This window comes from Aspergillus steynii (genome assembly GCF_002849105.1).
Source record: "Aspergillus steynii IBT 23096 chromosome Unknown P170scaffold_1, whole genome shotgun sequence".
Lineage (NCBI taxonomy): Eukaryota > Fungi > Ascomycota > Eurotiomycetes > Eurotiales > Aspergillaceae > Aspergillus > Aspergillus steynii.
Window position 1 is genome coordinate 1,260,736 of NW_020194398.1, and position 22,180 is coordinate 1,282,915.

Here is a 22,180-nt window from a genome sequence, read left to right on the forward strand (position 1 = left end):
TTTTTCTTAATGCTTCATCGGGAGGATTCGGCGACCGGGGGATATTTTGTCTAATCAGCTATATCAGTTTCAAGATATGGCAGCAGAATCGACGTTTCGGACACCCTTACAGAAATACACGCTAATTTGCTTTCGTCACGATCACTCTTTCGAAGGTCATTCACTGCGAGCACAGACCGTTCGCCATTTCCTCGTTCCAGGCAATGTCTCGAAAAGCAACACATTGACAATCCGTTCTCACCCACCTCATTACTCTACAAATTGTACCAGCATTTTCGTCTCCCTCAGTTCAAAGAATAAAACATGCGTTTCAATTGAACTACTCGAGGCTACAATGTTACCTCAGGCGCCTCGGTCATGGTTGCGGCTACTTTTGAAAAAAACTTCAAGGCCTGGACGCTTCCATCAAACAAACGTTTCACAGCAACTTACTCCTGGATTGAATATTTTCAAATAACTTCTGCTGTATCAACAAATAACCCTTTCCACCACGACCTCCATACCCCTTTACATCCTAACACTATAACCACTTCCATACTATGCGCCACACCACAACCCAACAAATTCATAAAAGACTCACAGTCCATATACACTCATCTCCTCGCAGTCTACTCATTCGACGGCGCAATGGACCTCATCGAAATGGCAATCACCTCTTCATCATCGGTGACGTTCCACTGCAGGGAATATTCACCGTCATTCGTCGACGAGGACGATTTCTTCACGGTAAACAGCGACGTATACTCGCCGGAGTCATCCTCGACCATTAAGAAATTCCCGTACCAAACGAACTTATTGGTGACCTGGTTTGTGCCCGGGTCGTCGGTGAACCCGACCTGGTGGTCTTCGGCGGACGATCCGGGAACAAAGAGTGAGGCATTCGAGAAATCGGGCTTATTGGCACTGTCAGTGGAATTTGGATTGCCGATCAGTCCGTCTTTGTCGTGAGTAACTGTACGTGATTAGTTGGCGTTGGGCTTCGGCAGGTTGTTTCGGGGAACTTACAGATAACGGGCGCAGATGAGTTCGCACTAGTGGGTGCCTGCTTGCTCACGACGGCGTTTCCTGAAAAGTCGAGTCAGTAGGGACAAAGACCTGATATTTCTGGGCCTTGACTCACCGTCGGCATAGTACATTTGAAGTCCGCCGATATTGTCCCCGTAGGCGTACAGTCCGAATGAGGCGGACGCCGCCAGGACGGAATTCGTCAGGCAGAGAGAAAGGATGCCAATTGTCGAGTGCAACATTGTTCCGGGAAAAGAAGGATACAGTATCGACTTTCTCTGGCAAAGACTTTGTGCAATGAAATGACCACAACTTCAACTACCTGGCTCAAAATATATAACCGGTCCAGGAATCCTTGCAGACCAACTCAAAAATAGTAAAGGTTTAGTATTATCAATACATCAATGCCACTACCACTCTCAAGCATAAACAAGGCACTCTCCACGCACAGACCCATCCTATCAATCAGTCACTCTTCAACTCTCTGCCTTACGGACCGTCTCCACGAGGCGTACGTATGCCCGAGCGCCGATCGCGATGTTTATTGTTTAGCCAGGAACCCGGTGGATCTTGTGGAGCCCAACCGCCGGCCGGAATGTTGCTTGGCCTTGCGCGTCTTTCACGGCCGTGCTTATCTCGCACCATCTCTGCAGCTGAATCATTTATGTCAAACGTAGAAGTCTCAAACTAGACAAGCACGGATCCTTCGGCGCAGTATGGAGTGTGTCAGTGTGGCTGTCAGATTGATTGATTAGGTCTGCACTCCCCGATAGCCTCGAATTAGAAATGCGCTAAATGAATAGCGCGATACTTAGACCAAGTCCCCCACTATTAAGAGTTGTAGCGCGTCATCAGCTCCTAGACTGCTCCGAACTACTTCCTAGTACCTACCAAGTTGTGTAGACTGGAGCCTGGAGAACAGCGGCACCGGACAGCCCGCCGCCGGTCATTCTTTAAATAGACTATCGAGGCTATCGAGCCCTAATCCGCGGATCTGATTGATCCGCCGAAATCTCTTCATCGGCCCTCAACGCGTCCTGCGCCTGGTCGGCGTCGTCAGACCTGCAGAGATAAATCCCTCAGCCCAGTGGATTTGGACCAATTACGTCGGAGGGGTATGGGATGATCGGCAGTGGTGATCGTGGTTGAGGGCTGATGTCTTGTATCTGGAGTTGGGTTTCATGGCACAGCAGATAGACATGCCAAGGGGCCGAGAAAAGAGAGGTTTAAGAGATGGAGATGTCAGGATGTAGACTGTATTCTATTCAACCAGCTTTCGCTTAATTCCTAACTTGTTGTTTTTCATTCCTTATTCATGCTAGACTGTCCTTGAAAAACCAACCGCAGCATGAAACTTTCATTGCTCTCTTTGATATTAGCCCTAGGGGCAAGGGCCGTAGCGGATGTGCCCACACACTCGCTTTCATTGTCCCCTCCTAATGCCCCATCTGCGTCCCTGTTTCCCACTGCCTCTTCCTCTGCCTCTGCCGCAAGCTCATCGGGCGCCTGTGCCGGCAACACCGCGACCAATCGTCAGGAATGGTGCGACTACGACATCAACACCGACTACACTACCACCGTTCCAGATACCGGCGTCACCAGAGAATACTGGTTCGACCTGCAGCATGTCACCGTGGCCCCTGACGGACGCTCTCGATTTGCCCTCGCCATCAACGGCTCCATTCCCGGACCAACCATAATCGCCGACTGGGGCGACACGGTGGTCGTGCACGTCACAAACAGTCTCCCAGACACGGTCAAAAACGGCACCAGCATCCATTTTCACGGCATCAGACAATACTACACCAACCAGAACGACGGGGTTGTGTCCATCACGCAATGTCCCACTGCCCCCAACAGCACGATTACCTATCGTTGGAGGGCCATGCAGTACGGTACCACCTGGTACCATTCACATATTGGGCTGCAGGCATGGGAGGGCTTGTTCGGTGGGATCATCATTAATGGTCCTGCTAGCTCGAACTATGATGAGGATAAGGGTGTTCTGGTGCTCAATGATTGGGACATTAACACCGTTGATGAGCTTTATATCTCCGCGCAGACAGACGGCCCGCCGACTCTGGACACGGCGTTGATTAACGGCACGAATGTCTTCGGGTACGATGGCAATGTCAACCAGACGGGGCATCGATTCAATACTTCCTTCACGGAGGGAACCTCCTACCGTCTGAGACTGATCAACGCTGCCTGTGACACGCACTTCAAGTTCATGATCGACAACCACACGTTGACAGTCATCTCCAACGACCTGGTCCCTATCAAACCGTACAACACATCCGTGCTCAACATAGCAATGGGTACGTCCTATACCCCCTCTCATCTCTCATTCCACCCCTAAGTCTACAAAATAACACCATCCAGGTCAACGCTACGACGTAATCGTCCACGCCGACAAATCCTCCCTCGCGAAGAACTTCTGGCTGCGCGCCATCCCCCAAGAAGCCTGCTCCGAGAACTTAAACCCCAAAAACATCAAAGGAGTCGTATACTACGGCGACTCACCCTCCACGCCCAGCACAACGGGCTACTCGTACTCGGACAGCTGCGACGACGAATCTATGTCCTCACTCATCCCCATCGTGAACCCCTACACCGTATCCCCCGACCCATTCTACAACAAATCCGAACCCGTCTCGCTCGGCAAGAACTCGCAAAGCCTGTACCGCTGGAAACTCAACAGCACATCCATGCACGTGGACTGGGCCGACCCGACGCTGCTCGAAATCCACCGGGGCCATCACACATTCGCGAACACCAGCGGGGTGGTGCAGCTGCCTCGCAAGGATGAGTGGGTCTATGTGGTGATCGAGACGACGCTGTCGGTGCCTCACCCGATCCATCTGCATGGGCACGACTTTGCGGTGTTGGCGCAGGGCAGCGGCACGTATAATGGGTCTGTGACGACGACGAACCCGCCGAGACGTGATACGGCGATGTTGCCTGCGACGGGCCATCTGGTCATTGGGTTCCAGACGGATAATCCGGGGGCGTGGCTGATGCATTGTCATATTGGGTGGCATACGGAGGAGGGGTTTGCGATCCAGTTCATCGAGAGGTATGATGAGGCCAGGAAATTGATTGATTATCAGTCGCTGAAGGAGAATTGTGATGCATGGGAGGACTATCAGGATGTTTATGCGGCGGAGGAGGATGATTCCGGTGTATAGGTTATTCAAGGTTGGAGGAGTGTTCTGGGTTTGTTTGTAGTTTGATATGTTTAGTTAATTAGCACATTTGAGTGTCACTCTTTGATATTACTCATTTAATATATTGTGCTTTCATCCGGCCCCTGAGATGATGTGAGATCCAAGATTCGATTCTGACTCGTAAGCAGATGTGTTCCAGAAAAAAGTCGCAGTACAGAAGCAAGGGATCCCACCACTCAATATCCATACAATTTAGCCACCTAGACATTCCATCCCAAAATCAAATAATTACGCTAGTTCGCATTCAATCAGGCTCTCCACACCTCTTCGAGCAGTCCAGATCTTGCTAATCTTCAAACCAGCAGACTCAACCAGCGCATGCCAGTGCTTCTCAGTGCGCTCAGTCGACGCAAAATCCGCCATCATAATGATATCCAGACTAGTCGTTTCCCAGTACGCATTCACACTGGGGATAACATTCTCATTGATGAGAACTTTACTATACCCGCGCTTCATGGCCGGGACGATATTCTCCAGGATCTTCTTGCAGTTGTCGTCGTTCCAGTCATGAAGCACCGAGTGCATGTAGTATGCGCGAGCTCCTATCTTCCCATTAGCATGATATGCACATCCCTCCAAAAGCGAATCGACGTACCTTTGACAGGCTGCTCCGTGAAAAAGTCATGACTCATGGTCTCGATCGACGACGGCAAATTCATCGACCTAGCCTGCTGGATCACCTCCGGTAGATCCTGCAACACAGCCCGACCAGGGATCTGGGGCCATTTGCGCCGGAACTCCGACAGATCATGGCCCATGCTGCCGCCCATGTCGACCAGCAGCACATCGTCGCTGGTTATATCCGTTCCCTCCGTCAGCGTCGGCACGGGGTAGAACCCGACGTCCATCCAGCTGGGTCGGCCTTGGTGGTAGGCGGACATGTGGTTGTTGAACTGCACGGCGTGCTGGGGGTTTTCTTTGAGGAAGTCGAAGAAGTGGAGGTCTGTTTTGAAGCCGTGCTGGAAGGCTGCGTCGGTGCCGTCGCCGGGGTTGCGGTAGTTGTTTTGCTTCAGGTGCGCGGGGAGAGCGAGGACGCCGGAGGTGATGCATCCGGTCCTATTAGATGGATTGGGTTAGTAGTGAGCAGAGGGGAGGATAGGGCTTGCTTACATGCAAGGATAGGCGTCGCTGTAGCGAGGCGAGCTCATGGAGGTCGAGAATCCAGTGCGACGGTACTCGTCGGGGCCAGTTTCGGTGATTACCCCGATCGCGGCAAGATGCTTCAAGATTCGAGCTGGAAATAATTAATTTGCGATTCTCGGGGGTGGCAGTTGTCTTACATAGCATCACAGGGTCGGCGTTGGTGGCCTGCGCAAGGGAGGTGGCTGTCTTGGGGGTATCATCGCGAGACAATACTGTGAATAATCCCAAGTCGACACCGGTTTCAATTGCTGCGTATGCTGTACTCTTTACAATGGAAGTAGCTCTCACATTAGCAATTATTTGGAATGAATAAAGCAGAAAGCAGTACCTGCGACCAGCAATGTCTTATTATAGCTTCACGCGGCGTCTCCAGCGCGTATACCAGAGACCGGGCAGTATCCAAGAGGTCTGTCCGTACTTTCTCGTCTTTCAGAGCGGCATACCCATTTCCGCTTGCTGCAATCCGCTTCAGCAGCGAAGGAATTTCGGCTGGAGCATTGGGAGAGATAGCGACGTCACCGTCAACAAACGCCTCCTTGGGCAGCCCATCAGCCGTGTGGCCATTAGTGGTTGCGCCATTTGTTATTTCGTTGGTGTACCCCATGGTTATTCAAATCCAGTCCTGTGATTAGAGATCATTGAGTTTTGGAATGGATGAGGAAACTGCTATTGGAACAGAAGAGATCCTTCGCGGCAGACCGCTGCAGTTATACCACCCACCACGGCAGCTCCTTGACCTTCCCCTGAGACCTCTTCCAATTACCCCTCCAGGTGAGATACGGCGTCCCACGATGGACACCATTGGTTACTCCACTCAGAACAAAGAGCGTCCAATGTTGTACGGTGGGGAGGAATTAATTATGGAAATCGGAATCCCCGACTATTGGAGGATACATGAGCCGACAAGGTGTCAATGGCGTTGGGACCAAATCCCGCCTGGCGCAAGGCAGCTGCAGCCGTTCATATTGGTGGAGACTGAGCTAGTGAGCTGCAGGTGGATGTATGGGGATAAGACTAAGAAAAGGAGGGAAATGAGTCTACGACTGGCATCTCCACCGCGAGAACCGTGACAGCGGGACTTCGCCTTAAGGTTGCTGGAACTTAGGGCTTCGGATGTCTGGATTCGGAAGATTTCAGATCCTTCGATATGACAACGCTCGCGACGCTGATCACTCTCCTGTCAACGTGGATCGGTGTCCTAAGTCTACGCCACTACGGAGCAGGTAGACCGACTATTCCACAGGCAGCAATGTTGTCGACATGGGCCGATGAATCCCGGTCAGGGAGGCTATACCGGCGATGTTATCGAGTCACCCCATTGGATCCTGCGATCGTGCCACCAGATTGCTTCTTTGTTTGGGAAATTAAGCCCCGCGTTGTCTCTGATTGCTACTGCTTGGACCCTTTAAACGCCTGTTCGACAACGCGACCTCCTGGCAATGCACGTTCCCCGGAGTTTTTCTGGGTCACGAACGTACCGAGTCCCACCGTCCAGAATGGCCCCAGCAGTCGTGGAGTCTTCCAAGGCAAGTTTGCGAACATTCCCGGTCCTGGACATGCCCAGTGGGTTCAAATCATCCTGCGGCCCCACAATCCGCTGTCATTTCGCGCAATCGACCACTGTTGCACCGGAGGCCCGGCCATAAATCGCCGATCCCCGTCGCCAAGTCGCGCCGTCTCAGCGCCTCGCATGGCCCTAGCAGGGGTATCTAACGGCGGAGCCACACCGTTGCCACGATCGTCGAGCGCATTACTCGAACGGCGTCGACAGGATTCATGTTCCTACCGACATGGACGTTGGGTCCACAGTGGATGCAGTATGCCGTGTTCAATGCTACTCACTCCCGGTGATCGCGAGGTTCACGAATCAGTTCGGGGCGAGAACTCATGAGTCCCATGTGCTTGGGACGGAATCGATCATGTATCGACAGGGGGAGGTCTTGTCGCTGCCAGGGGAGTTGACCTGTCCGAATCCTGAGTCAGTGGTTTTGTGCTCTGTCATTGTTTGATCTATGTCTTGCAGGTTAGGGAGTGGGCAATCCCCCTTACCCAAATCCATTGCTTGGTCTTAATACCCTTAAATCCCACACCCCGCAAGGATTTCAGTCGGGGCTGCCATCGGGGATTTAATCTATCCGCACATTTACTTCGAGCTGTCGACAATGGCCGTTCAGGCTGGGCACCCGAGCGACAACAAAGGGCCGAAGATTCTGAGTGTTCTCTGGTCTTTGACCGGTCTGACTACAATTGTCGTTATTGCTCGCATGTACATTCGGTTCGTCTTGCTTCGGAATGTCGGGTCAGACGACTACCTGATTTCTGTGTCTCTGGTAAAGATCTGTTCCTATTCAGCGCCGAAAACACCTAACCCTTGCAGTTTCTGGGCCTGGTATACTGCGGCATTACGACTGCCAATGTCGCCATCGGCTACGGTAAACACGCCTATGTCCTGGAGCAGGAAACTGTCGAGATGGCCAGTCTGCTTAACTCGCTCAGCTTCTTGTTCGGGATTCTCTCATTTACTCTACCCAAGCTTGCCGTGACCGCAATGCTCAACCGCATCCTCAACCCAAGCCTCCTTCAGAAGACCTGGCTCTGGACACTGACGGGCACAGCAGCCGTGGTGTCTTGTATATGCATTGTCGTGCTCTTCACAATGTGTGATCCCCCGGAGGGGCTGTGGAAGATGCATCTCGTGATGGAAGGAAAGGCTACGTGCAGGGATACGTGGATTCTAATCAACTATGCGATATTCACAGGAGGTGAGATCCATTCGCGCTCCCGCCTGAGATAGAATACTCAATCATCATGACCAGCGATATCCGCCTTCGTCGATCTCTACCTCGCTATCTACCCAACCACCGTGCTTATGAAACTACACATGTCTCTGCGCAAGCGTCTCGCCCTGTGTGCAGCTCTCAGCCTCGGATCCATGTACGCTCGTCATCCTGTCCTACTCTCTACATGACCATTTGCTCTAACACATCCCACTATCCAGCGCCTCCGCCATGGCCATCATCAAATGCACCCAACTCAAAGGCCTCGCCAACAAAGACGACTATACATGGGGGACCGCCGATCTCGTCATGTGGACCAAGTACATCTCCCTCTCTAGTCTAAACACAAACAAACAATCACTAACCTCCCTTCTCACAAAATACAGCGTCGAATCCAACGTCGTCATAATCGCCTCGTGCATCCCCACCCTCCAACCCGTCCTCGAACTCCTCCTCGGCCGCCGCACCACAAGCTCCTACAACAACAGCCGCAACCGGTACAAAGACAGCAGTAACTTGAAAGACTCATCATACGTACATAGCAAGCCGTCGAGACCAGCTCGGAAATCTGATCTCGCAATCACGAATGTGGAGAGTCAGGAGAGTATATTGCGCGGAGACGAGTTTAACAGTGGGGGCGGAGATGCGCATCCGATGGGGGCTATCAGGAGGACGGATAATGTGGTTGTCGAGTATGAGACGAGGAATGGGAGAGGGCATAAGGATGTGGAGGGGAGGGCGTCAGGGGGGTGGTAGCTATAGATAGAATGGGTTTGAAGTTGGGATATTTCTTTTGTCGTGTTTTTTTAGATTGAAAAGCTAGATGTAACTGTAAATCAATATTTCCCGACCTTTAAAAACTGTAAGTAGCTTGAAATACTATGGTTCCAGTCGATGATAAAGGCGCCGAATGCGATGCTCAGGGTGAGGATGAGACAGCCGGGCCGGGGCATGGTAGTTATGTTTGGCTTGGATAGGTGGGTGCGATATAGGTGAGAGTTTAGGATTGATGATTATGGTGTTGATTGTAGAGATTGGCTATATCCATCTATATGTGTTGGGGGAAGTTCGGTCTTTACAGCGAAAATTAATATACTTATATTTATAAAGAACTATGTAAAGGTTGCCACGCGTGTCTAGATATAATCCTAATCTAGTATATTAGGGGTCAATCCCAGAGAAGAATCTCTTTGGTTTTTATGATTATAATAATAAGATATGTAAAATCAAATAATCTGATTATGCAAGATCAGCAGTACTAATAGCTTTGATATCCTATATTAGGCAATAAAAAAAAGAATCGTCAGCGACAGGACTCGAACCTGTGCGGGCGAACCCAATAGATGAGATAGATGAGATCCATTCTAGTCTATCGCCTTAACCACTCGGCCACACTGACTTGCTTGGAAGTTCGGTCTTCAGTTCAGTCTCTACTTTTGAAGCCGAAGTTGTCGATCTCCGTATGTCTCGGATCCGGTAGGCAGTTCGGATCCGATCCGGAGAAGGCGTTGTCCGAGAGCATCGCTAGTGTAATTCATGGATCATCTCGCATTAACGTCGTTATTCAGTATTCACATAGTTGACATCAAAAAATCGTATCGTCATTCGCCGTCGGCGTATCGCTTATATTCTCACTCGTCACCCCATTCGGTCGAGTCCTATTCCTCGCAGCATGGCCCGTGTATTCCGTGACAATCTTATCAGCCAGATCCTCATCCGGACCGTCGTCTCCTTCCTCTGTCTCGTACATCTCATACACCCTTCCAGTCTTCGGTTCTTGGGCCTCTCGCGCGGGTCTCCACCGGCTGTCATTCCATCTCCTCTCTCGACTCACAGAGCGGGTGAAACTCCTCCGGCGCTGGCGACCTCGCGGTGAGCGCGGAGAGGACGGATCCTTCTTATCATTGTCGTTTTGTCTGGAAGATGCTGCCAGCGCACCGGCGATCGCCACCAGCATGCTCTGGATCTTGCGCTTCCTCCGAGCGTCGCGGTCAGGGGAAGAGGACCGGGAGCGCGAGCGGGAACGGAACGATTCCGCATAGTCCGGTCTCATGCATCGTTTGAACACTGCAAGGACACTCGTTGGCTCGATCGTGTCTGCTGGCTCTGTTGCTGACCGGCGAAGTTTCCGAGCAAGGCGCTTGCGTCGGCATTGTCCCCCTGACGCTGGTCCATACGTCGGGTCCAGTATCAGCAGTTCCCAGTGGAAGGGAGCCAGGCCCATCGGCTGAAGCCATCTGGTAATCATGGTTTGGTAGCGTTTGGGCAGGGTCGAGATGGTGTTATAGGCTTGAAGACCTGGCGGGCCAGACTTTCTGGCTTTTCGCTCCTCCTTGAACAGACGTTTAGATAGGAGCTCGAGCGGATAGTTGAAGGGTTCCACGGTGAGCTCGGGGGATCTGTTCGAGATGAGCAGAGACCAGGTAAATGCCGCGCCGGTTGGCGATTCGGGGTCTCTGAGAGCGAGAGGAAGGGCATTCGCATTCGCTGGCTTCGGGGGAACTGCCGTGACTGCAGACGTGACGATTTTACTTAGGACACTGGTAATCTTGAGCTTGGAGCTTCCACATAGGTAGCAGGGATTGTCCAGATCAAGGTGACCTACCTCCTCAACGCCGCTGGATTGTGCTTATACGAGTCCCACACATGATTCAATTTCTGCCTCGTCCCCACTGCATCTTCGCCAGGCGCCAGGACAAATCCTAACATGTAGTCGATGATCTGCCGTCCTCGGGACTTCTCGGGTGCGTCATCTAAATCGGGCGCAAATGGGAGCCCGTTTCTTTCTGGACGAGGGAAATATCTGAAATCATAGTCGTCTGAGTCGCGCCGGGGTGTCTGTTCACGAATAATAACCGGCGATCGTTGACGACGAGAATACCGCGGGGGTGAACGGGGAGGTGAAGCTGGAGGATACCCTCTGTCCTGATCGCGCGGTCCGTCATTTGGACCGGGGTCTGGCTCTGTGATCCCTCTCTCCCTCTCTCTGTCATCGTACCGCCTTGGTCCACGAGTGTATGGGCGATAATAATCTTCGTAGGGTGTCTCCAGCTCACGTCCGTAAACAACCAGCTGGCGACGGGCGACGGTACGCGATCGCCAGAGCGCGACGATTCGTTCGGCGATGGCTTTTCGTTCATCGGCCTTGGGGCTGCGAGTTTATCAGAAAAATTCACATAAGTCATGTAGAGCCAGAACCAGAACCAGACGGCACTCACGTCGCGTTCACCTGGTACGTATTCACCGCCAGCAAGATCTCGATCTTTATCTTCTGCAACTCCTGCTTCAGATACTGCAGCTGGGGCTTCAGCATCGGCCAATACAGACGATTGAAATTCGACATGTCGATATCCGTCCTTGAAATCAGCGATTTGGTATCACTCGACTCGACCTCGTCGGCGCCGTTGAGCACCGGCATCCCCGGCGCGGTGCCACCCGATCGACGCAGCAGAGTCGCCAGCCTCTTGATGACATCGTGACAATCCGTTAGGCACTTCTGCGCGAGGAAAGCACCGTGGTCGCTCCATCGCTCGGTCAGTTTGTTCTCCTGGATGAGTTTGTCGAGTTCCTGCGCATGCGAGACGGTCGCTTCGATCTCGTTGGCCAGGTTGGCGACGTCATCGCGACCATGGCGCACATCGGCGATGTAGGTGTTCAGGGTCGTCGCTAGGCTCAGGCCGAGTTGGATGAAGGTGATTGCAGCGCTGGCTCCCTCCATCGCCCCTGGTGTCGAGAGTGGTGGGCGAGAGATGTCAGATGGGGAGGAATCATCGTGGCGGTTGAAATATAGGCAGACTCGGGATTTCAGCCTCGTGTGGAGGGGTTCAATCCGACCGGGCTGTGCTAGCGTCGATAACGCAAGGCTCTCTCGTCTCCAGTCTGAGAATGTGGGCTGTGGTGAAGAAAAGCAAGAAAAGGCGATAAGCTGCAGCAAGCACGCTTCGTGGGGACGCTAAGGCCGCCACGGCCAACCATAAGGCATCACTGGGGCATTCGACGGGGCCTTCGTATTCTACAGAGACGATGTTAAACACATAGTTGGCTACTTCGTATAACGTGGAATGCCTGAATAAATCATTTTTTTGAATCCCATCCGGGCTGAATGAAGGAAGTGAGAGTATATAACTCTGGCTCTGTTCTTTACTCCAGGAGCATTTAGGGCCGCTTCTATTCAAGTACCACTCCATAGATAAACAGTCTTGTTCACTCCGACAATAGGATAATGAAACAGCTCAACCATGGACCTTGCAGGCCTGAGCGTACTGAGACTATTCGTGTTGACGCGATGAACCAGACTTTGACTGGCGATATTCACTGTGTTTCCAATGCAGGGCTGGGCGATTGGATGCTTACGGCCTGAGGCACATGTTGACGGCCTAAGTTATCAGGCCACCCACCTGATCACTCCTGAACAGTGAAGTAATTCCGATCATTTGATAAATATTTCCCATTAACCTTGATTATAAGTCCATATTATAATATCCATCGCAGACAGTCAAGTTCAAAAGTACAAAATATCAGAAAACAGCCTTAAAATCCGGATCCTCTCGCTTCACCTCCTCAAGCATCTCACTCCACAACTTTGCTATAAGCTCTTCGCCTTTCTTCTCTGCCAGAAATGGTGGTCCACTGCACACATATTTAGCGAAGGTAGACAAAAAAGCCATGAAGGGCCAATACTCACGCCTTGATCCTATTACTGTCCAAGAACTCGCCATGCGTCTCTTCCCCGGTCACTGCAGTGGCATGGATTGCCGTGCGCCCAGCGTCCTGAAGGCTTCTCGCCAGAAACCATTGCACAGCCGAATGCAGCGGTTTGAGCCATGACGGCAAGTGCTTATTAAGGTCTGTAACCACCATCCCCGGGCAGAAGTTATTGATGACGACTTCGGAGCTGGGAACCACAGTTGCCAGGTGGCGGACGAATGCGTTGACGACGAGTTTGCTGTCCATGTATCGATGCATGCTGTGGAACCTGCTGCCGTCATCCCAGTATTCCAACGCAGAATCGGAGGATCCGATGGGGGCTTTGGCCAGTGAGTGGTAGAATTGAGTGCTGGAGCCGACAAACGTCAGTCGCGATGGGGTGCCTCGTTTTGTGGCTGTGGCTTGGAGCAGGGGGAGAAGTTCCAGGGCGATGAGGAAGTGGGTATAGCAGTTCACTGTGCGGGTGAGCCGTGAGACAAGTGGTGATAATCCATGTTGATATGGATCTCCTACCTTGCATGACCCGCTCGTGTCCAGTCTTGCTGGTTTGGTACTCCATTATGTTCATTCCTCCGTTGAATAGCAGGATGTCCAGCTCAGAGACTCTCTCCCTCACCGTCCGAGTGAAGCTCACCCCGGATTGATAGTCATCTAGATCCAACAGCAAAGTTTCAATCATCGCCGATGGGTTGGTCCGAATGACCTCTGGGTCCTGACGCAGCGATTCAACGGCAGCTTTGCCCTTGGATGCATCACGAGCAGTGATGATCACTCGCGACGCCTGGAGAAGAAGAAATTGACGTGCGGATTCAAACCCTATACCGGTGTTCGCGCCCGTGATGAGCACCGTTTTTCCCGCCACACTCGTTCCGCTCGGAGTCGGGGGGATTTTAGGCTGTCGCATAGCTGCTCAAAAGGTCTGACTTGAGGAATGAAGTCTTTGGGTGGGGGGTTGATGAGACAAAGAGAAAACGCGTTCTTGGCTAAACGCCGCTTTTGAGACAATAAACAAGAAGTCTCTGGACATGGCGTGTCACTCAATTTATACCATTTGAACACGAGAAAAGAACCACAGTTACGGATTGGATTGTTCAGCCAAGCTGCGATCGAGTTCGAGAACCTGCGATCTATTCTGGGTCATGAAGTATAGAATCGCAATGGCCCCGATAATATGAAGGGCTGACACGCTAAGCGATCCTTCGGTTTTTTAGCGTCACTTCTCCTCGAATTCAACCAGTCACAATAGCAGCTGCAGCCAACTAACTGATAAACTAAAACGACAGGGATCGGGGGCGCTAACGGGTCAAGGGTCGGTCAGCTAGAAAACCCGACAGCATGGACACGTTGAACTCCTTCGACATCTCACCATCGTCAACCTTCACACGACTCGGATATGATGCAACGGGGCACCTCTCCTATTAGGCTAGCATCCGTCGTGTGCGACTCATGCAGGGAGCGCAAGCAGAAATGTGATAAGCGATTTCCAACATGTTCTCGCTGCGCGCGGTAAGCCACCTTTCGCAGCTCCGGTTCCATAAGAGCTAATGAACGCGAAGGCTTCTGAAAAACTGTTGCTATGCAGCTCCAAATGCACCTCGGGGCCCTTGGACCCCACCTGACGAAGACTTGCTTTCGCAATCCTTGACGACCTCTGAATATGAATTAGCCCAGGAGTTGAATCGCGTTCCTGATTGGAGCATGTCTAGTCTTTCTCATATCGCCGGTCTAGTCAGTAAGCATAGACGGCAGATCGAACTCATGGCGGAGGAGTTCCTGTCCTCTTGTCAGAGATTGTGTCCTGTTGTGCACCGACCCACATTTGCCAGTCGCTATCACCCAGCCCGTCCGGACGCTTCTAGGGATTCTAGTGCATTGCTCTTGGCTATGGGTCTAGTGACACGGCCATTCGTGGACAAGCTGCGCGAACCAATGTATGCTGCCACCAGACGGTTATTCTGGGACCCAGAGACTATGGCCTCGCCAACTCTTCCCCTTATTCAGGCTGGTCTACTTCTTTCCGTGCACGAGTATGGCCAGGGGTTTCTCAGTGCCTCGTACATGACGATATCTGTTTGTCTAAGCATGGCGCAGGTCGTTGGACTATGCCCGATGCAAAGCCCGCCCCCGTTTCCAGGTTCCGGATCATGGAACTCTTCCGAGGAAGGATTACGCACATGGTGGGCGATTGTCATTCATGAACGGTTCGTTGAAATAAACATCCAATCTACGCACCGTTTAATCTCTAATACTATGGTCCCAAAGAATGATCAGCTTGAAATGCGGCTTTCCTATAAAGCCCCTGCAACTCGGAAACCCGGATATAATCAGCAACAAGCATCTCGACAGTGAGGTACAAAACACCGTAGCCAGCATTATCTCCAACCCACTTCACGACTACTTCTTTCTCCAGACCCGAGCAGCGATCTGGTTAGACATGGTTCTTGAAATCGTACAAAGCCCTAGCACAATGAGCCCGGAAGGTCGACTTCACTTTCAGCTAGTTGATCGGAACCTCCTCGTTTTCTTGCAGTCGTTATTCCGGCTTGGCTTGGGGTATTGTTGCGAGGCTATTGCGATCAGCCTGAGGTGAGATCATCCCCTATTCCGCTCAAGCATCACTAACGAGAATCCAACGTGCAGCGCATTCGTTCATCTCCACAAATGGCGTCTCACATCTCCCAGCCCTTTCTTCAGCCAGCAAGATCGATTCGACTCATCCAGTGCCATCGAAACGGTCCTCACGGTTCTGTCCGATCTCGCTCATCACCGTTTTCAAGATGCGACGCCCGAGGAGAATGCGGCTCTGTATAGGGAACCGTTTCCGTATTTCATTCACATGGTGTATCAGGCGATGGTCGAACTGATAAGACTTCAACGGACATCCCAAACGAAATCCGATGCATTTCAGACTCAGATGTCCATTATTTGGAGGACTCTACAGAGTCAGTCCAGTAGATGGAAAATTGCAGGTTTGTTTTCCGCGGATTGGAGTTTTGACATGACGGTTGATTCTTACACGCTTCCTTGTCTTTAGGTGATTGTTTAGCGGATCTTCGAGGCATGCTATAGGAGTTTAGTATGACCGGCCAAGCACACGAGCACTCGGGTCTCAATTAACACAGCGTTCCATTCAGACTAGATCAATTTACTACCACGACACTAAAAACAAATTCACATCGAAACCACCCCTGCTATACACTAAGCCCCTCCCTGTACCCTTAACAACAACTCGTAGCTCCCGGTCCCGATCCATTCGCCCAATCAAAGATAATAAATTTGTTGAAGGCGATGTCGTTATTGCTATAGCTCTGGCAGCGCCAGCCCAGCTCCTATTCAATTACATTTGTGAGCAAGACGTCCCATGCAGAGAAGAGATATGGAGACAACACACGTCACAGGTACTGCAGATCTTGACGCATCGATTGGTGCTGGAGCGCCAGTTGTATGAGCGCCAGTTGCCGGTGACTTTGCCACTGTGAAGGATGAGTTCATGGGCCTTCTGGGTCAAAGGTAGATTGAATCTTACAGAGATGTCTTTATCCTGTTCATTAGTTTTGATGCAGAATTAGGAGGTAATGAGGGAGATGGTACAGACCCTAACTTCACACTGCCCGCCCATATTGGGCCGAGAGCAAGCTCTCATCTCGGCGGCGGAAGAGCCGATGGCGAAGAGGGCAATGATGGGAAGTAACTTCATGGTTGTTTGGCTTGGAAGGTATTACTTTAGGAGAGAAGGGGTTGGAAAGAACAATGGCTTCGAAGGACATGAATGCCCACTTTATAGTCATGTCTCACCCATGATGTCAGGCCATGGAAGCTACATTCTAGTCAATGCACGTCAGTGCAGGCGATCATTTGACCCTACTAGCTCGTACCGCATTCCAGCTTTGTGTACCGCTCGTATGGATTGCCTGGGGAGTTCCTGGTAGCGTCCTGAATGAACTCAGTGGATGTCCAGCGGAGACCGGTGACAGGCAACCAAGTCTCCACCATTTTCCAGCATTCGAAATGACTGGTGTGGCTCAGAGGCGATACAAACTTTGATCAATTCAAGTCTTTGGTGACAGACGTTAGATGTGCTTGGTATTTTTAACCAGGCCGCTGCTCATACGAGGTGCTCGCATTCCGTGAAACATGCTCGGAATGGAAGCTGCTGGAGTCCAGATAATTGGCAGAGCACGTACAGGCTACCAATCTTATTAGGTATCCTCTTGGCTTGTACCACGGAATGCCGTGTTCAATGGATGTGTCGGGACATGATTGAATCACAAGTTCTAGGCACTTGGAGAACAAGCAACTCAACACGATGCTATAAGCTAATACCGCAAGAAAGAAAAAACAACGTGGCCTGATTCCAAACCGCTGGGTTCAATTGAAACCTTCCAGTAGCACAACGCCAAACCTACTCCCACCCCTCAATGCCTTTCTCCAAGCTATCCCGGATAGACGTCCAGCCCGTCTGACCGTAAAATCTCCGCAGCAAGTCTTCAGCCCGCTTCCGAGGCAGAACCTCGGTTCGGTCTCGTATCACATTCTCAGCGGGGAGAGTGATATGAGGATTATTCGGGCGCAGTTTCTGCAGAATGGAAATGATATCACGTCCGCTCAGATTCTCTGCAAATCCAAAAATTCGCTCCGCTTGAACGCTGGGATCAAGCAGCCCCACGACGCACAAACGCGCAATATCTTCCACATCGACAAACCAATCTGCGCGTATATTGTTAGCAGGACGGTGGCCTATCCCACTGGCTTTCAGTGGATTAGGAACGTACGTTGAGGAAAAGCTGATATAAAACGACTGTCACCCTTCAAGGCCCCGCGTGTATAGCCCATCGTGGACCCGAACATCTCCGGGGAGAGGACTTTGCCGAACTTTACGGCCAAGGTTAGTTTATCCATCGGGGCGGTCATGGGTGCAAGAGTCTCACAGTATAAGCAGGAAGCACACTGTTCAGAACGAACTGGGGCTTATGTTCCTCCATCCATTTATATGACTGTCGCTCACCCTCCGTCTTAGAGGCTGAATAGATCTCGGCGTTCTTTGTGTCGCCCGAAGATTCAGGGTCCCATGCCAATCGCACAGATCGGTCGTTCCATGTGTCTTTGGCATACGTGAGCGGATGTCTTCGAGTCCCTGTCAGGGAGCGGGGAGGGAGGATTGACATACTTCCATCTACAGTGTCCTGCTCGACGCCCTGGTACATGCTATACAATGCAGTGGACGATGATACGAGCACCACCCGTTTAATAGCTGGTCTCTGGGCAGCGAGCTCCAATACGTCCAACGTAGCTCGCACGACCCACGGGATGACTTGCGCAGGGTCAGTGTTCAGCGAGACATCAGAGGCCTTTGATGCATTAGTTCTGTTTTGCTATTTATCCCGGTGGAAACTAACCGCGTGCACAATCCCATCCACCCCATCCAGCGCACGGTCGATTTCATCTCGATTCGAAAAGGACGACACAATGACCGGTTCAAACGCATCCGCGCCATATTTCGCGTGGAAGTACTCATCCAGCCACGGCTTTGAGGCCCGCACTGTCCCCCGCACAACATATCCCAGTAGCAGCAACTGCTCGACCACCTGCGTCGCTATGTATCCATTCGCGCCGGTGACCAGGACGCGCGATCCAACAGGCAAAGCGTGGTTTCCGTGTGGCATGTCAGCGTCAATGGACAATTATACTCCCCTTTAGCTTCCTTTTCCTTTCTTTTCTTTTTCTGAACCAAGCTGAAACTTCTCGCCCACAGACGACAGGAAACACTCGACAACCGTGCCTCTCCATGCGGAAATTTCACACCGTTGAAACCGAGCACGGCACGCTTTGTTGACACGGTGGGTCTTATCCACTTTTCATGAAGCACAGCCGGTCTCTGATGGCCATGACTGGGTCGTTACTTCTCGTCTGCCGAGTTGGGGCAGATTATTGTGCCGATCTCTTCACCGATCGTTTCGCTGCGGGGGGTTTTCTTGTCAAATCGGGTGGAAATGTTATCCAATTGGAGTGGAAGCGATGTTCTCTGCAATTTGACAGATCACATAGGTTAAGGTTTGGATGGCAGTTTGTTGAGGAGTTGAGTGTCGAGGCATCTCACGGGTCAAGAAGCGAAGAAAGTGGGCATACCACATACCAATATTCTTGGGTGATGGGTAGAGAGGCTGAAAATAATTCAGATTCTTTATCATTTTTTGAAAGTGCTTGTATTTTCTTAAAGAAAAAAAAATGTGTGAAAGGAGGAAAGAAGGATAAACATTGCATTGTGCATCAATAATTATGAAGAGGAACATTGTGAATTTATGCAGTCCATAAATATGTTATGCAGTGGGCATAATTCAGGTGTGTAGCATGACGTCATCGCTCGCAGTTGCTTCATCGCGTGCCACATGGTCAACTCATGGCCCATATTGTCTTGTCATATAAGCCAACGGCCTAAGTGATGGATCGGACTGTCAGGGCATATTCTTCCGCAGGGTAAATATCCTCGGTGTCATCGTTGGCCCACCAGTTGCTATACGTGCAGAAGTGGGTATGCAATGGGTCAAACCCTATCGTTGGATGCGACAACATTACAGGGCTGCAAAATGTGCGACAGAGCCATCCTGACAAATCTGTATCATATAGTCCTTAGACCGGACGTAATTCACGGTCTCAGTTCGGTTCCTTGGCCCTTTGGCGGCTTATTTAGCCGGCCGTTTATTCATATTGATCAATGCTTTAGAAGTCAGCAGGAAGCGGCAATGTCGTCGAAGTAACCGACGGGATCTGAAGATCAATCTCGAGTTACTATACAAACAATTGCCGACAGGTTCAGTCAATCGCCGACGAGTTGGTTCGGTGATCAATATCCCGCTGCATCCAGGTAATACTGCAGGATACCAAATCAGGACTCTTCAACATTAAGAACATCTCAATCTCCGCCTATGTCCCCAGACCCCATCGCCCTGCATATCATTACCCCGTTTTCTAAATTTACTGCGACCTTTGGATCGGGAACTCGGGATATCTCGATCGATCAAGTTCCCCATGGGACTGCAGATCGTATTCCATGCCGGAAAGGGAATGGTTTGCGATGAAATACGGAGAGACACGAACGGTACCTGAATGTCCGAACCATATGCAAAAGAAAACTTATTAAAGAGCAGCTCGTCATGAAGAATCTGTGCCTTTCTATGCTTCAGGGAATCTGCACAACGTTGTCCCGTCGAAATGCGCTGGACATGTTCGCTTTTGCTAGCGGCCACCGCGGCCGGAGCAATTCCTTCTCCTCCGTCCCCAGAATCCTTTGACATTGTCGAACTACCCTTGCCTCCTGTCACTTCCAGCAGCGAAGAAGGAGCATGCACTAAGAAGATCAACCCCCGCGGAACGGGCTGCATCGGCCAAACCTCCGACGAGTTCCAATCCGGGGACTTCACGCCCGACGGGAAGCACGTCCTCGTCAATGTCGACTTCATTGGCGCTCCGGCAGCTCCGGATCCTGCCAGTATCTATTCCGGCGAGCAGTTGATCCTGGTCAAGGCTGATGGGAAGAGGTTCGCCAATGGAGACGCATGGAAGTGTCTCAGCTGCGGCGTTCCTGAAAAGAATGCACAGTCTCTTGATCCCCAGCGAGACTATCCCCATGCTGCTCGCAATGGCAAGCAGGCTCTCTGGGGCCACAACATCCTCGACTGTGGAACGGCGTCTCTTACAAGCGACAGCTGCACTCCCAACAACACTCATATCTATCCCATCTACTGGCTCACCTCTGCCGACGGGTCCGGTTCGGGAGGAAGTCCGCGAGAGCTTCGCATGCATCCAGACGACAAGCATTTGGGCTGGAGCTCGTTCACATCCGGTGGCCAGTTCACGTACTTTGGACGTCTCGAATTCAACTCGAAGCCCACGTCTGGCAAGCCTTCAGTTCCCCGGTATGATCTCGTCGACGTCAACATTCTCTTCCCACCCAACGGAACCGCTCCCATCATGGCCGACGGCGACAAGCTCATCATCCACGACGACGCCATTCTCCCAGGCGAGCTGCGCGGCTTCAGCGGCAGCGGCGACGAGATCCTCTACATCGGCTCTCCCCGCGAGGCCAACAACATCGACGTTTTCGCCATCCACATCACCACCGGCGCCATCCGCCGTCTCACCAGCCACCCCGAATACACCGACCCGCTGGCTTTCTCACACGACAACGACTGGTTCGTCGCCATGGACACCCGCGGCACCGATCGCCAGATGTGGATGTCCGGCCTGCGCCACATCCCACCGCTCATTGACATCGTCGCCGTCACCGCGGCCTCGTCCACGCGCAACAACGGCCCCCGTCGCTTCTTCCAGCCCATCCTCATCGATCGCTACGGCGATCGAGACGATTATTTCGGCCAGCAGATCAACGCCGACGGAGACGGCAGCGACGGCAGCGTTAACGACCCCAACTGGAACGGCCGCGCAGACCCGGCCTTCTCGCCCGACGGAACCAAAATCGTCTTCTGGCAAGCCCTAGTGACTTCTCCCTCCTGCGGCGGCGACAATCCACTCGCCTGCCCCAAGTCCACTGCGCAAGGAGGTCGCCGGTATCGACTCATGCTCGCCACGCGAACCGATGCCTCGCCCACCGACCCAGCCCCTGTCTTCGACGTCCCCGACCAGATCCCCTGGGCCACGCCATTCCCTCCCGGCAGCGAAGTCCCGCAGATGTACGCGGTCCCGGCGGGAAACTATACCCTGGAAGGCAGCTCCAGCGGATTCGCCAAGGTGTCGCTGGTCGCTGGGGCGTCAGGCATCGTGCAGACGGTTTCGGTCAAGTATAGTAATTACTCGGACGACGGGGAGCATTTCATTCATGGGAAGGAGTCAGTGACGCAGACGATTCCCTCGGCGAGTAACCCCTGGTTGAATAAATTGGACTGGTACTCGGATCTCACGCAGACTGGGGCGGTGACAGGGAGCAAGAAGACAGGGCCAGGTGGGTTTCATTTGACGATTGATGCGATGGTGAATGATTTCGAGGCGAACGGCACGTTGACGACGATGATTGATGGGAAGGTGTATAAGCAGCCTGCGAATGGGACTTAATTGTTCGTCTTGGGGGATGACTGTCGATATATATATTGAGTGTAGGAACGGGACGAATGCACATATTTTGTTCAACTTATGAATTGATGTTCTCTGTGGCGTAATATATATAAATGTATGCCGAGATAGTTCATTTTCTTCTAGAACATAAATAACCATGCGAATAAAACACAACGTGAAGCAACACCAACACTGATCACATTGAATCAGAGTGAATCTCAAGAGCATATCAAACAGTTTTAGGCTATAAGGTCA

At 51.8% G+C, this 22,180-nt stretch overlaps 10 protein-coding genes and 1 non-coding gene across 11 annotated transcripts; 4 read left to right on the forward strand and 7 right to left on the reverse strand.

The window, feature by feature from the left end:
* Positions 1 to 130: 130 nt before the first annotated feature.
* Positions 131 to 1,329, reverse strand: P170DRAFT_397042 (uncharacterized protein). The gene is made up of 3 exons (XM_024846153.1): positions 1,121 to 1,329; positions 1,006 to 1,065; positions 131 to 952 (listed from the first exon to the last, which is right to left on the reverse strand). The coding sequence occupies exons 1-3, from the start codon at positions 1,245 to 1,247 to the stop codon at positions 609 to 611; spliced, it is 531 nt and encodes a 176-aa protein (XP_024709340.1). The 5' UTR covers positions 1,248 to 1,329; the 3' UTR covers positions 131 to 608.
* An 875-nt stretch (positions 1,330 to 2,204) lies between these two features.
* P170DRAFT_442208 (laccase) lies at positions 2,205 to 4,193 on the forward strand (the record flags this gene model as incomplete). The annotated part of the gene is made up of 3 exons (XM_024850447.1): positions 2,205 to 2,254; positions 2,500 to 3,323; positions 3,388 to 4,193. The coding sequence occupies 3 exons, from the start codon at positions 2,205 to 2,207 to the stop codon at positions 4,191 to 4,193; spliced, it is 1,680 nt and encodes a 559-aa protein (XP_024709341.1).
* Positions 4,194 to 4,460: 267 nt separating this feature from the next.
* P170DRAFT_345521 (o-methyltransferase) lies at positions 4,461 to 5,979 on the reverse strand (the record flags this gene model as incomplete). Its single annotated transcript, XM_024843519.1, has 5 exons — positions 4,461 to 4,774; positions 4,828 to 5,288; positions 5,343 to 5,466; positions 5,513 to 5,639; positions 5,704 to 5,979. The coding sequence occupies 5 exons, from the start codon at positions 5,977 to 5,979 to the stop codon at positions 4,461 to 4,463; spliced, it is 1,302 nt and encodes a 433-aa protein (XP_024709342.1).
* Positions 5,980 to 7,532: 1,553 nt separating this feature from the next.
* P170DRAFT_504869 (uncharacterized protein) lies at positions 7,533 to 8,908 on the forward strand (the record flags this gene model as incomplete). Its single annotated transcript, XM_024854243.1, has 5 exons — positions 7,533 to 7,705; positions 7,753 to 8,137; positions 8,192 to 8,309; positions 8,374 to 8,472; positions 8,539 to 8,908. Exons 1-5 carry the CDS (start codon positions 7,538 to 7,540, stop codon positions 8,906 to 8,908), a joined length of 1,140 nt encoding a protein of 379 aa, XP_024709343.1. The 5' UTR covers positions 7,533 to 7,537.
* Positions 8,909 to 9,453: 545 nt separating this feature from the next.
* Positions 9,454 to 9,551, reverse strand: P170DRAFT_t31. The gene has a single exon. It is a non-coding gene; the product is annotated as a tRNA-Ser (tRNA).
* A 793-nt stretch (positions 9,552 to 10,344) lies between these two features.
* P170DRAFT_7523 (uncharacterized protein) lies at positions 10,345 to 12,042 on the reverse strand. Its single transcript, XM_024855365.1, has 3 exons — positions 11,371 to 12,042; positions 10,758 to 11,303; positions 10,345 to 10,663 (listed from the first exon to the last, which is right to left on the reverse strand). The coding sequence occupies exons 1-3, from the start codon at positions 11,868 to 11,870 to the stop codon at positions 10,498 to 10,500; spliced, it is 1,212 nt and encodes a 403-aa protein (XP_024709344.1). The 5' UTR covers positions 11,871 to 12,042; the 3' UTR covers positions 10,345 to 10,497.
* Positions 12,043 to 12,669: 627 nt separating this feature from the next.
* Positions 12,670 to 13,763, reverse strand: P170DRAFT_397047 (putative short-chain dehydrogenase; the record flags this gene model as incomplete). Its single annotated transcript, XM_024846154.1, has 3 exons — positions 12,670 to 12,781; positions 12,837 to 13,314; positions 13,373 to 13,763. 3 exons carry the CDS (start codon positions 13,761 to 13,763, stop codon positions 12,670 to 12,672), a joined length of 981 nt encoding a protein of 326 aa, XP_024709345.1.
* A 944-nt stretch (positions 13,764 to 14,707) lies between these two features.
* Positions 14,708 to 15,893, forward strand: P170DRAFT_397049 (fungal specific transcription factor domain-containing protein; the record flags this gene model as incomplete). Its single annotated transcript, XM_024846155.1, has 3 exons — positions 14,708 to 15,060; positions 15,122 to 15,445; positions 15,500 to 15,893. Exons 1-3 carry the CDS (start codon positions 14,744 to 14,746, stop codon positions 15,891 to 15,893), a joined length of 1,035 nt encoding a protein of 344 aa, XP_024709346.1. The 5' UTR covers positions 14,708 to 14,743.
* A 184-nt stretch (positions 15,894 to 16,077) lies between these two features.
* On the reverse strand, positions 16,078 to 16,579 carry P170DRAFT_504873 (uncharacterized protein; the record flags this gene model as incomplete). The annotated part of the gene is made up of 4 exons (XM_024854244.1): positions 16,455 to 16,579; positions 16,386 to 16,393; positions 16,251 to 16,332; positions 16,078 to 16,188 (listed from the first exon to the last, which is right to left on the reverse strand). The coding sequence occupies exons 1-4, from the start codon at positions 16,554 to 16,556 to the stop codon at positions 16,078 to 16,080; spliced, it is 303 nt and encodes a 100-aa protein (XP_024709347.1). The 5' UTR covers positions 16,557 to 16,579.
* A 682-nt stretch (positions 16,580 to 17,261) lies between these two features.
* P170DRAFT_482361 (putative cinnamoyl-CoA reductase) lies at positions 17,262 to 18,522 on the reverse strand (the record flags this gene model as incomplete). The annotated part of the gene is made up of 5 exons (XM_024853882.1): positions 17,262 to 17,566; positions 17,632 to 17,731; positions 17,788 to 17,983; positions 18,062 to 18,207; positions 18,256 to 18,522. The coding sequence occupies 5 exons, from the start codon at positions 18,520 to 18,522 to the stop codon at positions 17,262 to 17,264; spliced, it is 1,014 nt and encodes a 337-aa protein (XP_024709348.1).
* A 1,488-nt stretch (positions 18,523 to 20,010) lies between these two features.
* Positions 20,011 to 21,925, forward strand: P170DRAFT_442213 (uncharacterized protein; the record flags this gene model as incomplete). The annotated part of the gene is made up of 2 exons (XM_024850448.1): positions 20,011 to 20,062; positions 20,115 to 21,925. 2 exons carry the CDS (start codon positions 20,011 to 20,013, stop codon positions 21,923 to 21,925), a joined length of 1,863 nt encoding a protein of 620 aa, XP_024709349.1.
* Between the last annotated feature and the right edge of the window lie 255 nt (positions 21,926 to 22,180).

What these genes read in the sequence shown, in the direction of transcription:
- P170DRAFT_397042 (XM_024846153.1), bottom strand. Translation starts at nt 1,247, where the DNA reads ATGTTGCACTCGACAATTGGCATCCTTTCTCTCTGCCTGACGAATTCC. An exon ending in TCAAATGTACTATGCCGACG is followed by an intron (nt 1,066 to 1,120) that starts GTGAGTCAAGGC and finishes TCGACTTTTCAG; the next exon opens with GAAACGCCGTCGTGAGCAAG. An exon ending in CTCATCTGCGCCCGTTATCT is followed by an intron (nt 953 to 1,005) that starts GTAAGTTCCCCG and finishes AATCACGTACAG; the next exon opens with TTACTCACGACAAAGACGGA.
- P170DRAFT_7523 (XM_024855365.1), bottom strand. Translation starts at nt 11,870, where the DNA reads ATGGAGGGAGCCAGCGCTGCAATCACCTTCATCCAACTCGGCCTGAGC. An exon ending in ACGTACCAGGTGAACGCGAC is followed by an intron (nt 11,304 to 11,370) that starts GTGAGTGCCGTC and finishes ATAAACTCGCAG; the next exon opens with CCCCAAGGCCGATGAACGAA. An exon ending in AATCCAGCGGCGTTGAGGAG is followed by an intron (nt 10,664 to 10,757) that starts GTAGGTCACCTT and finishes TCACGTCTGCAG; the next exon opens with TCACGGCAGTTCCCCCGAAG.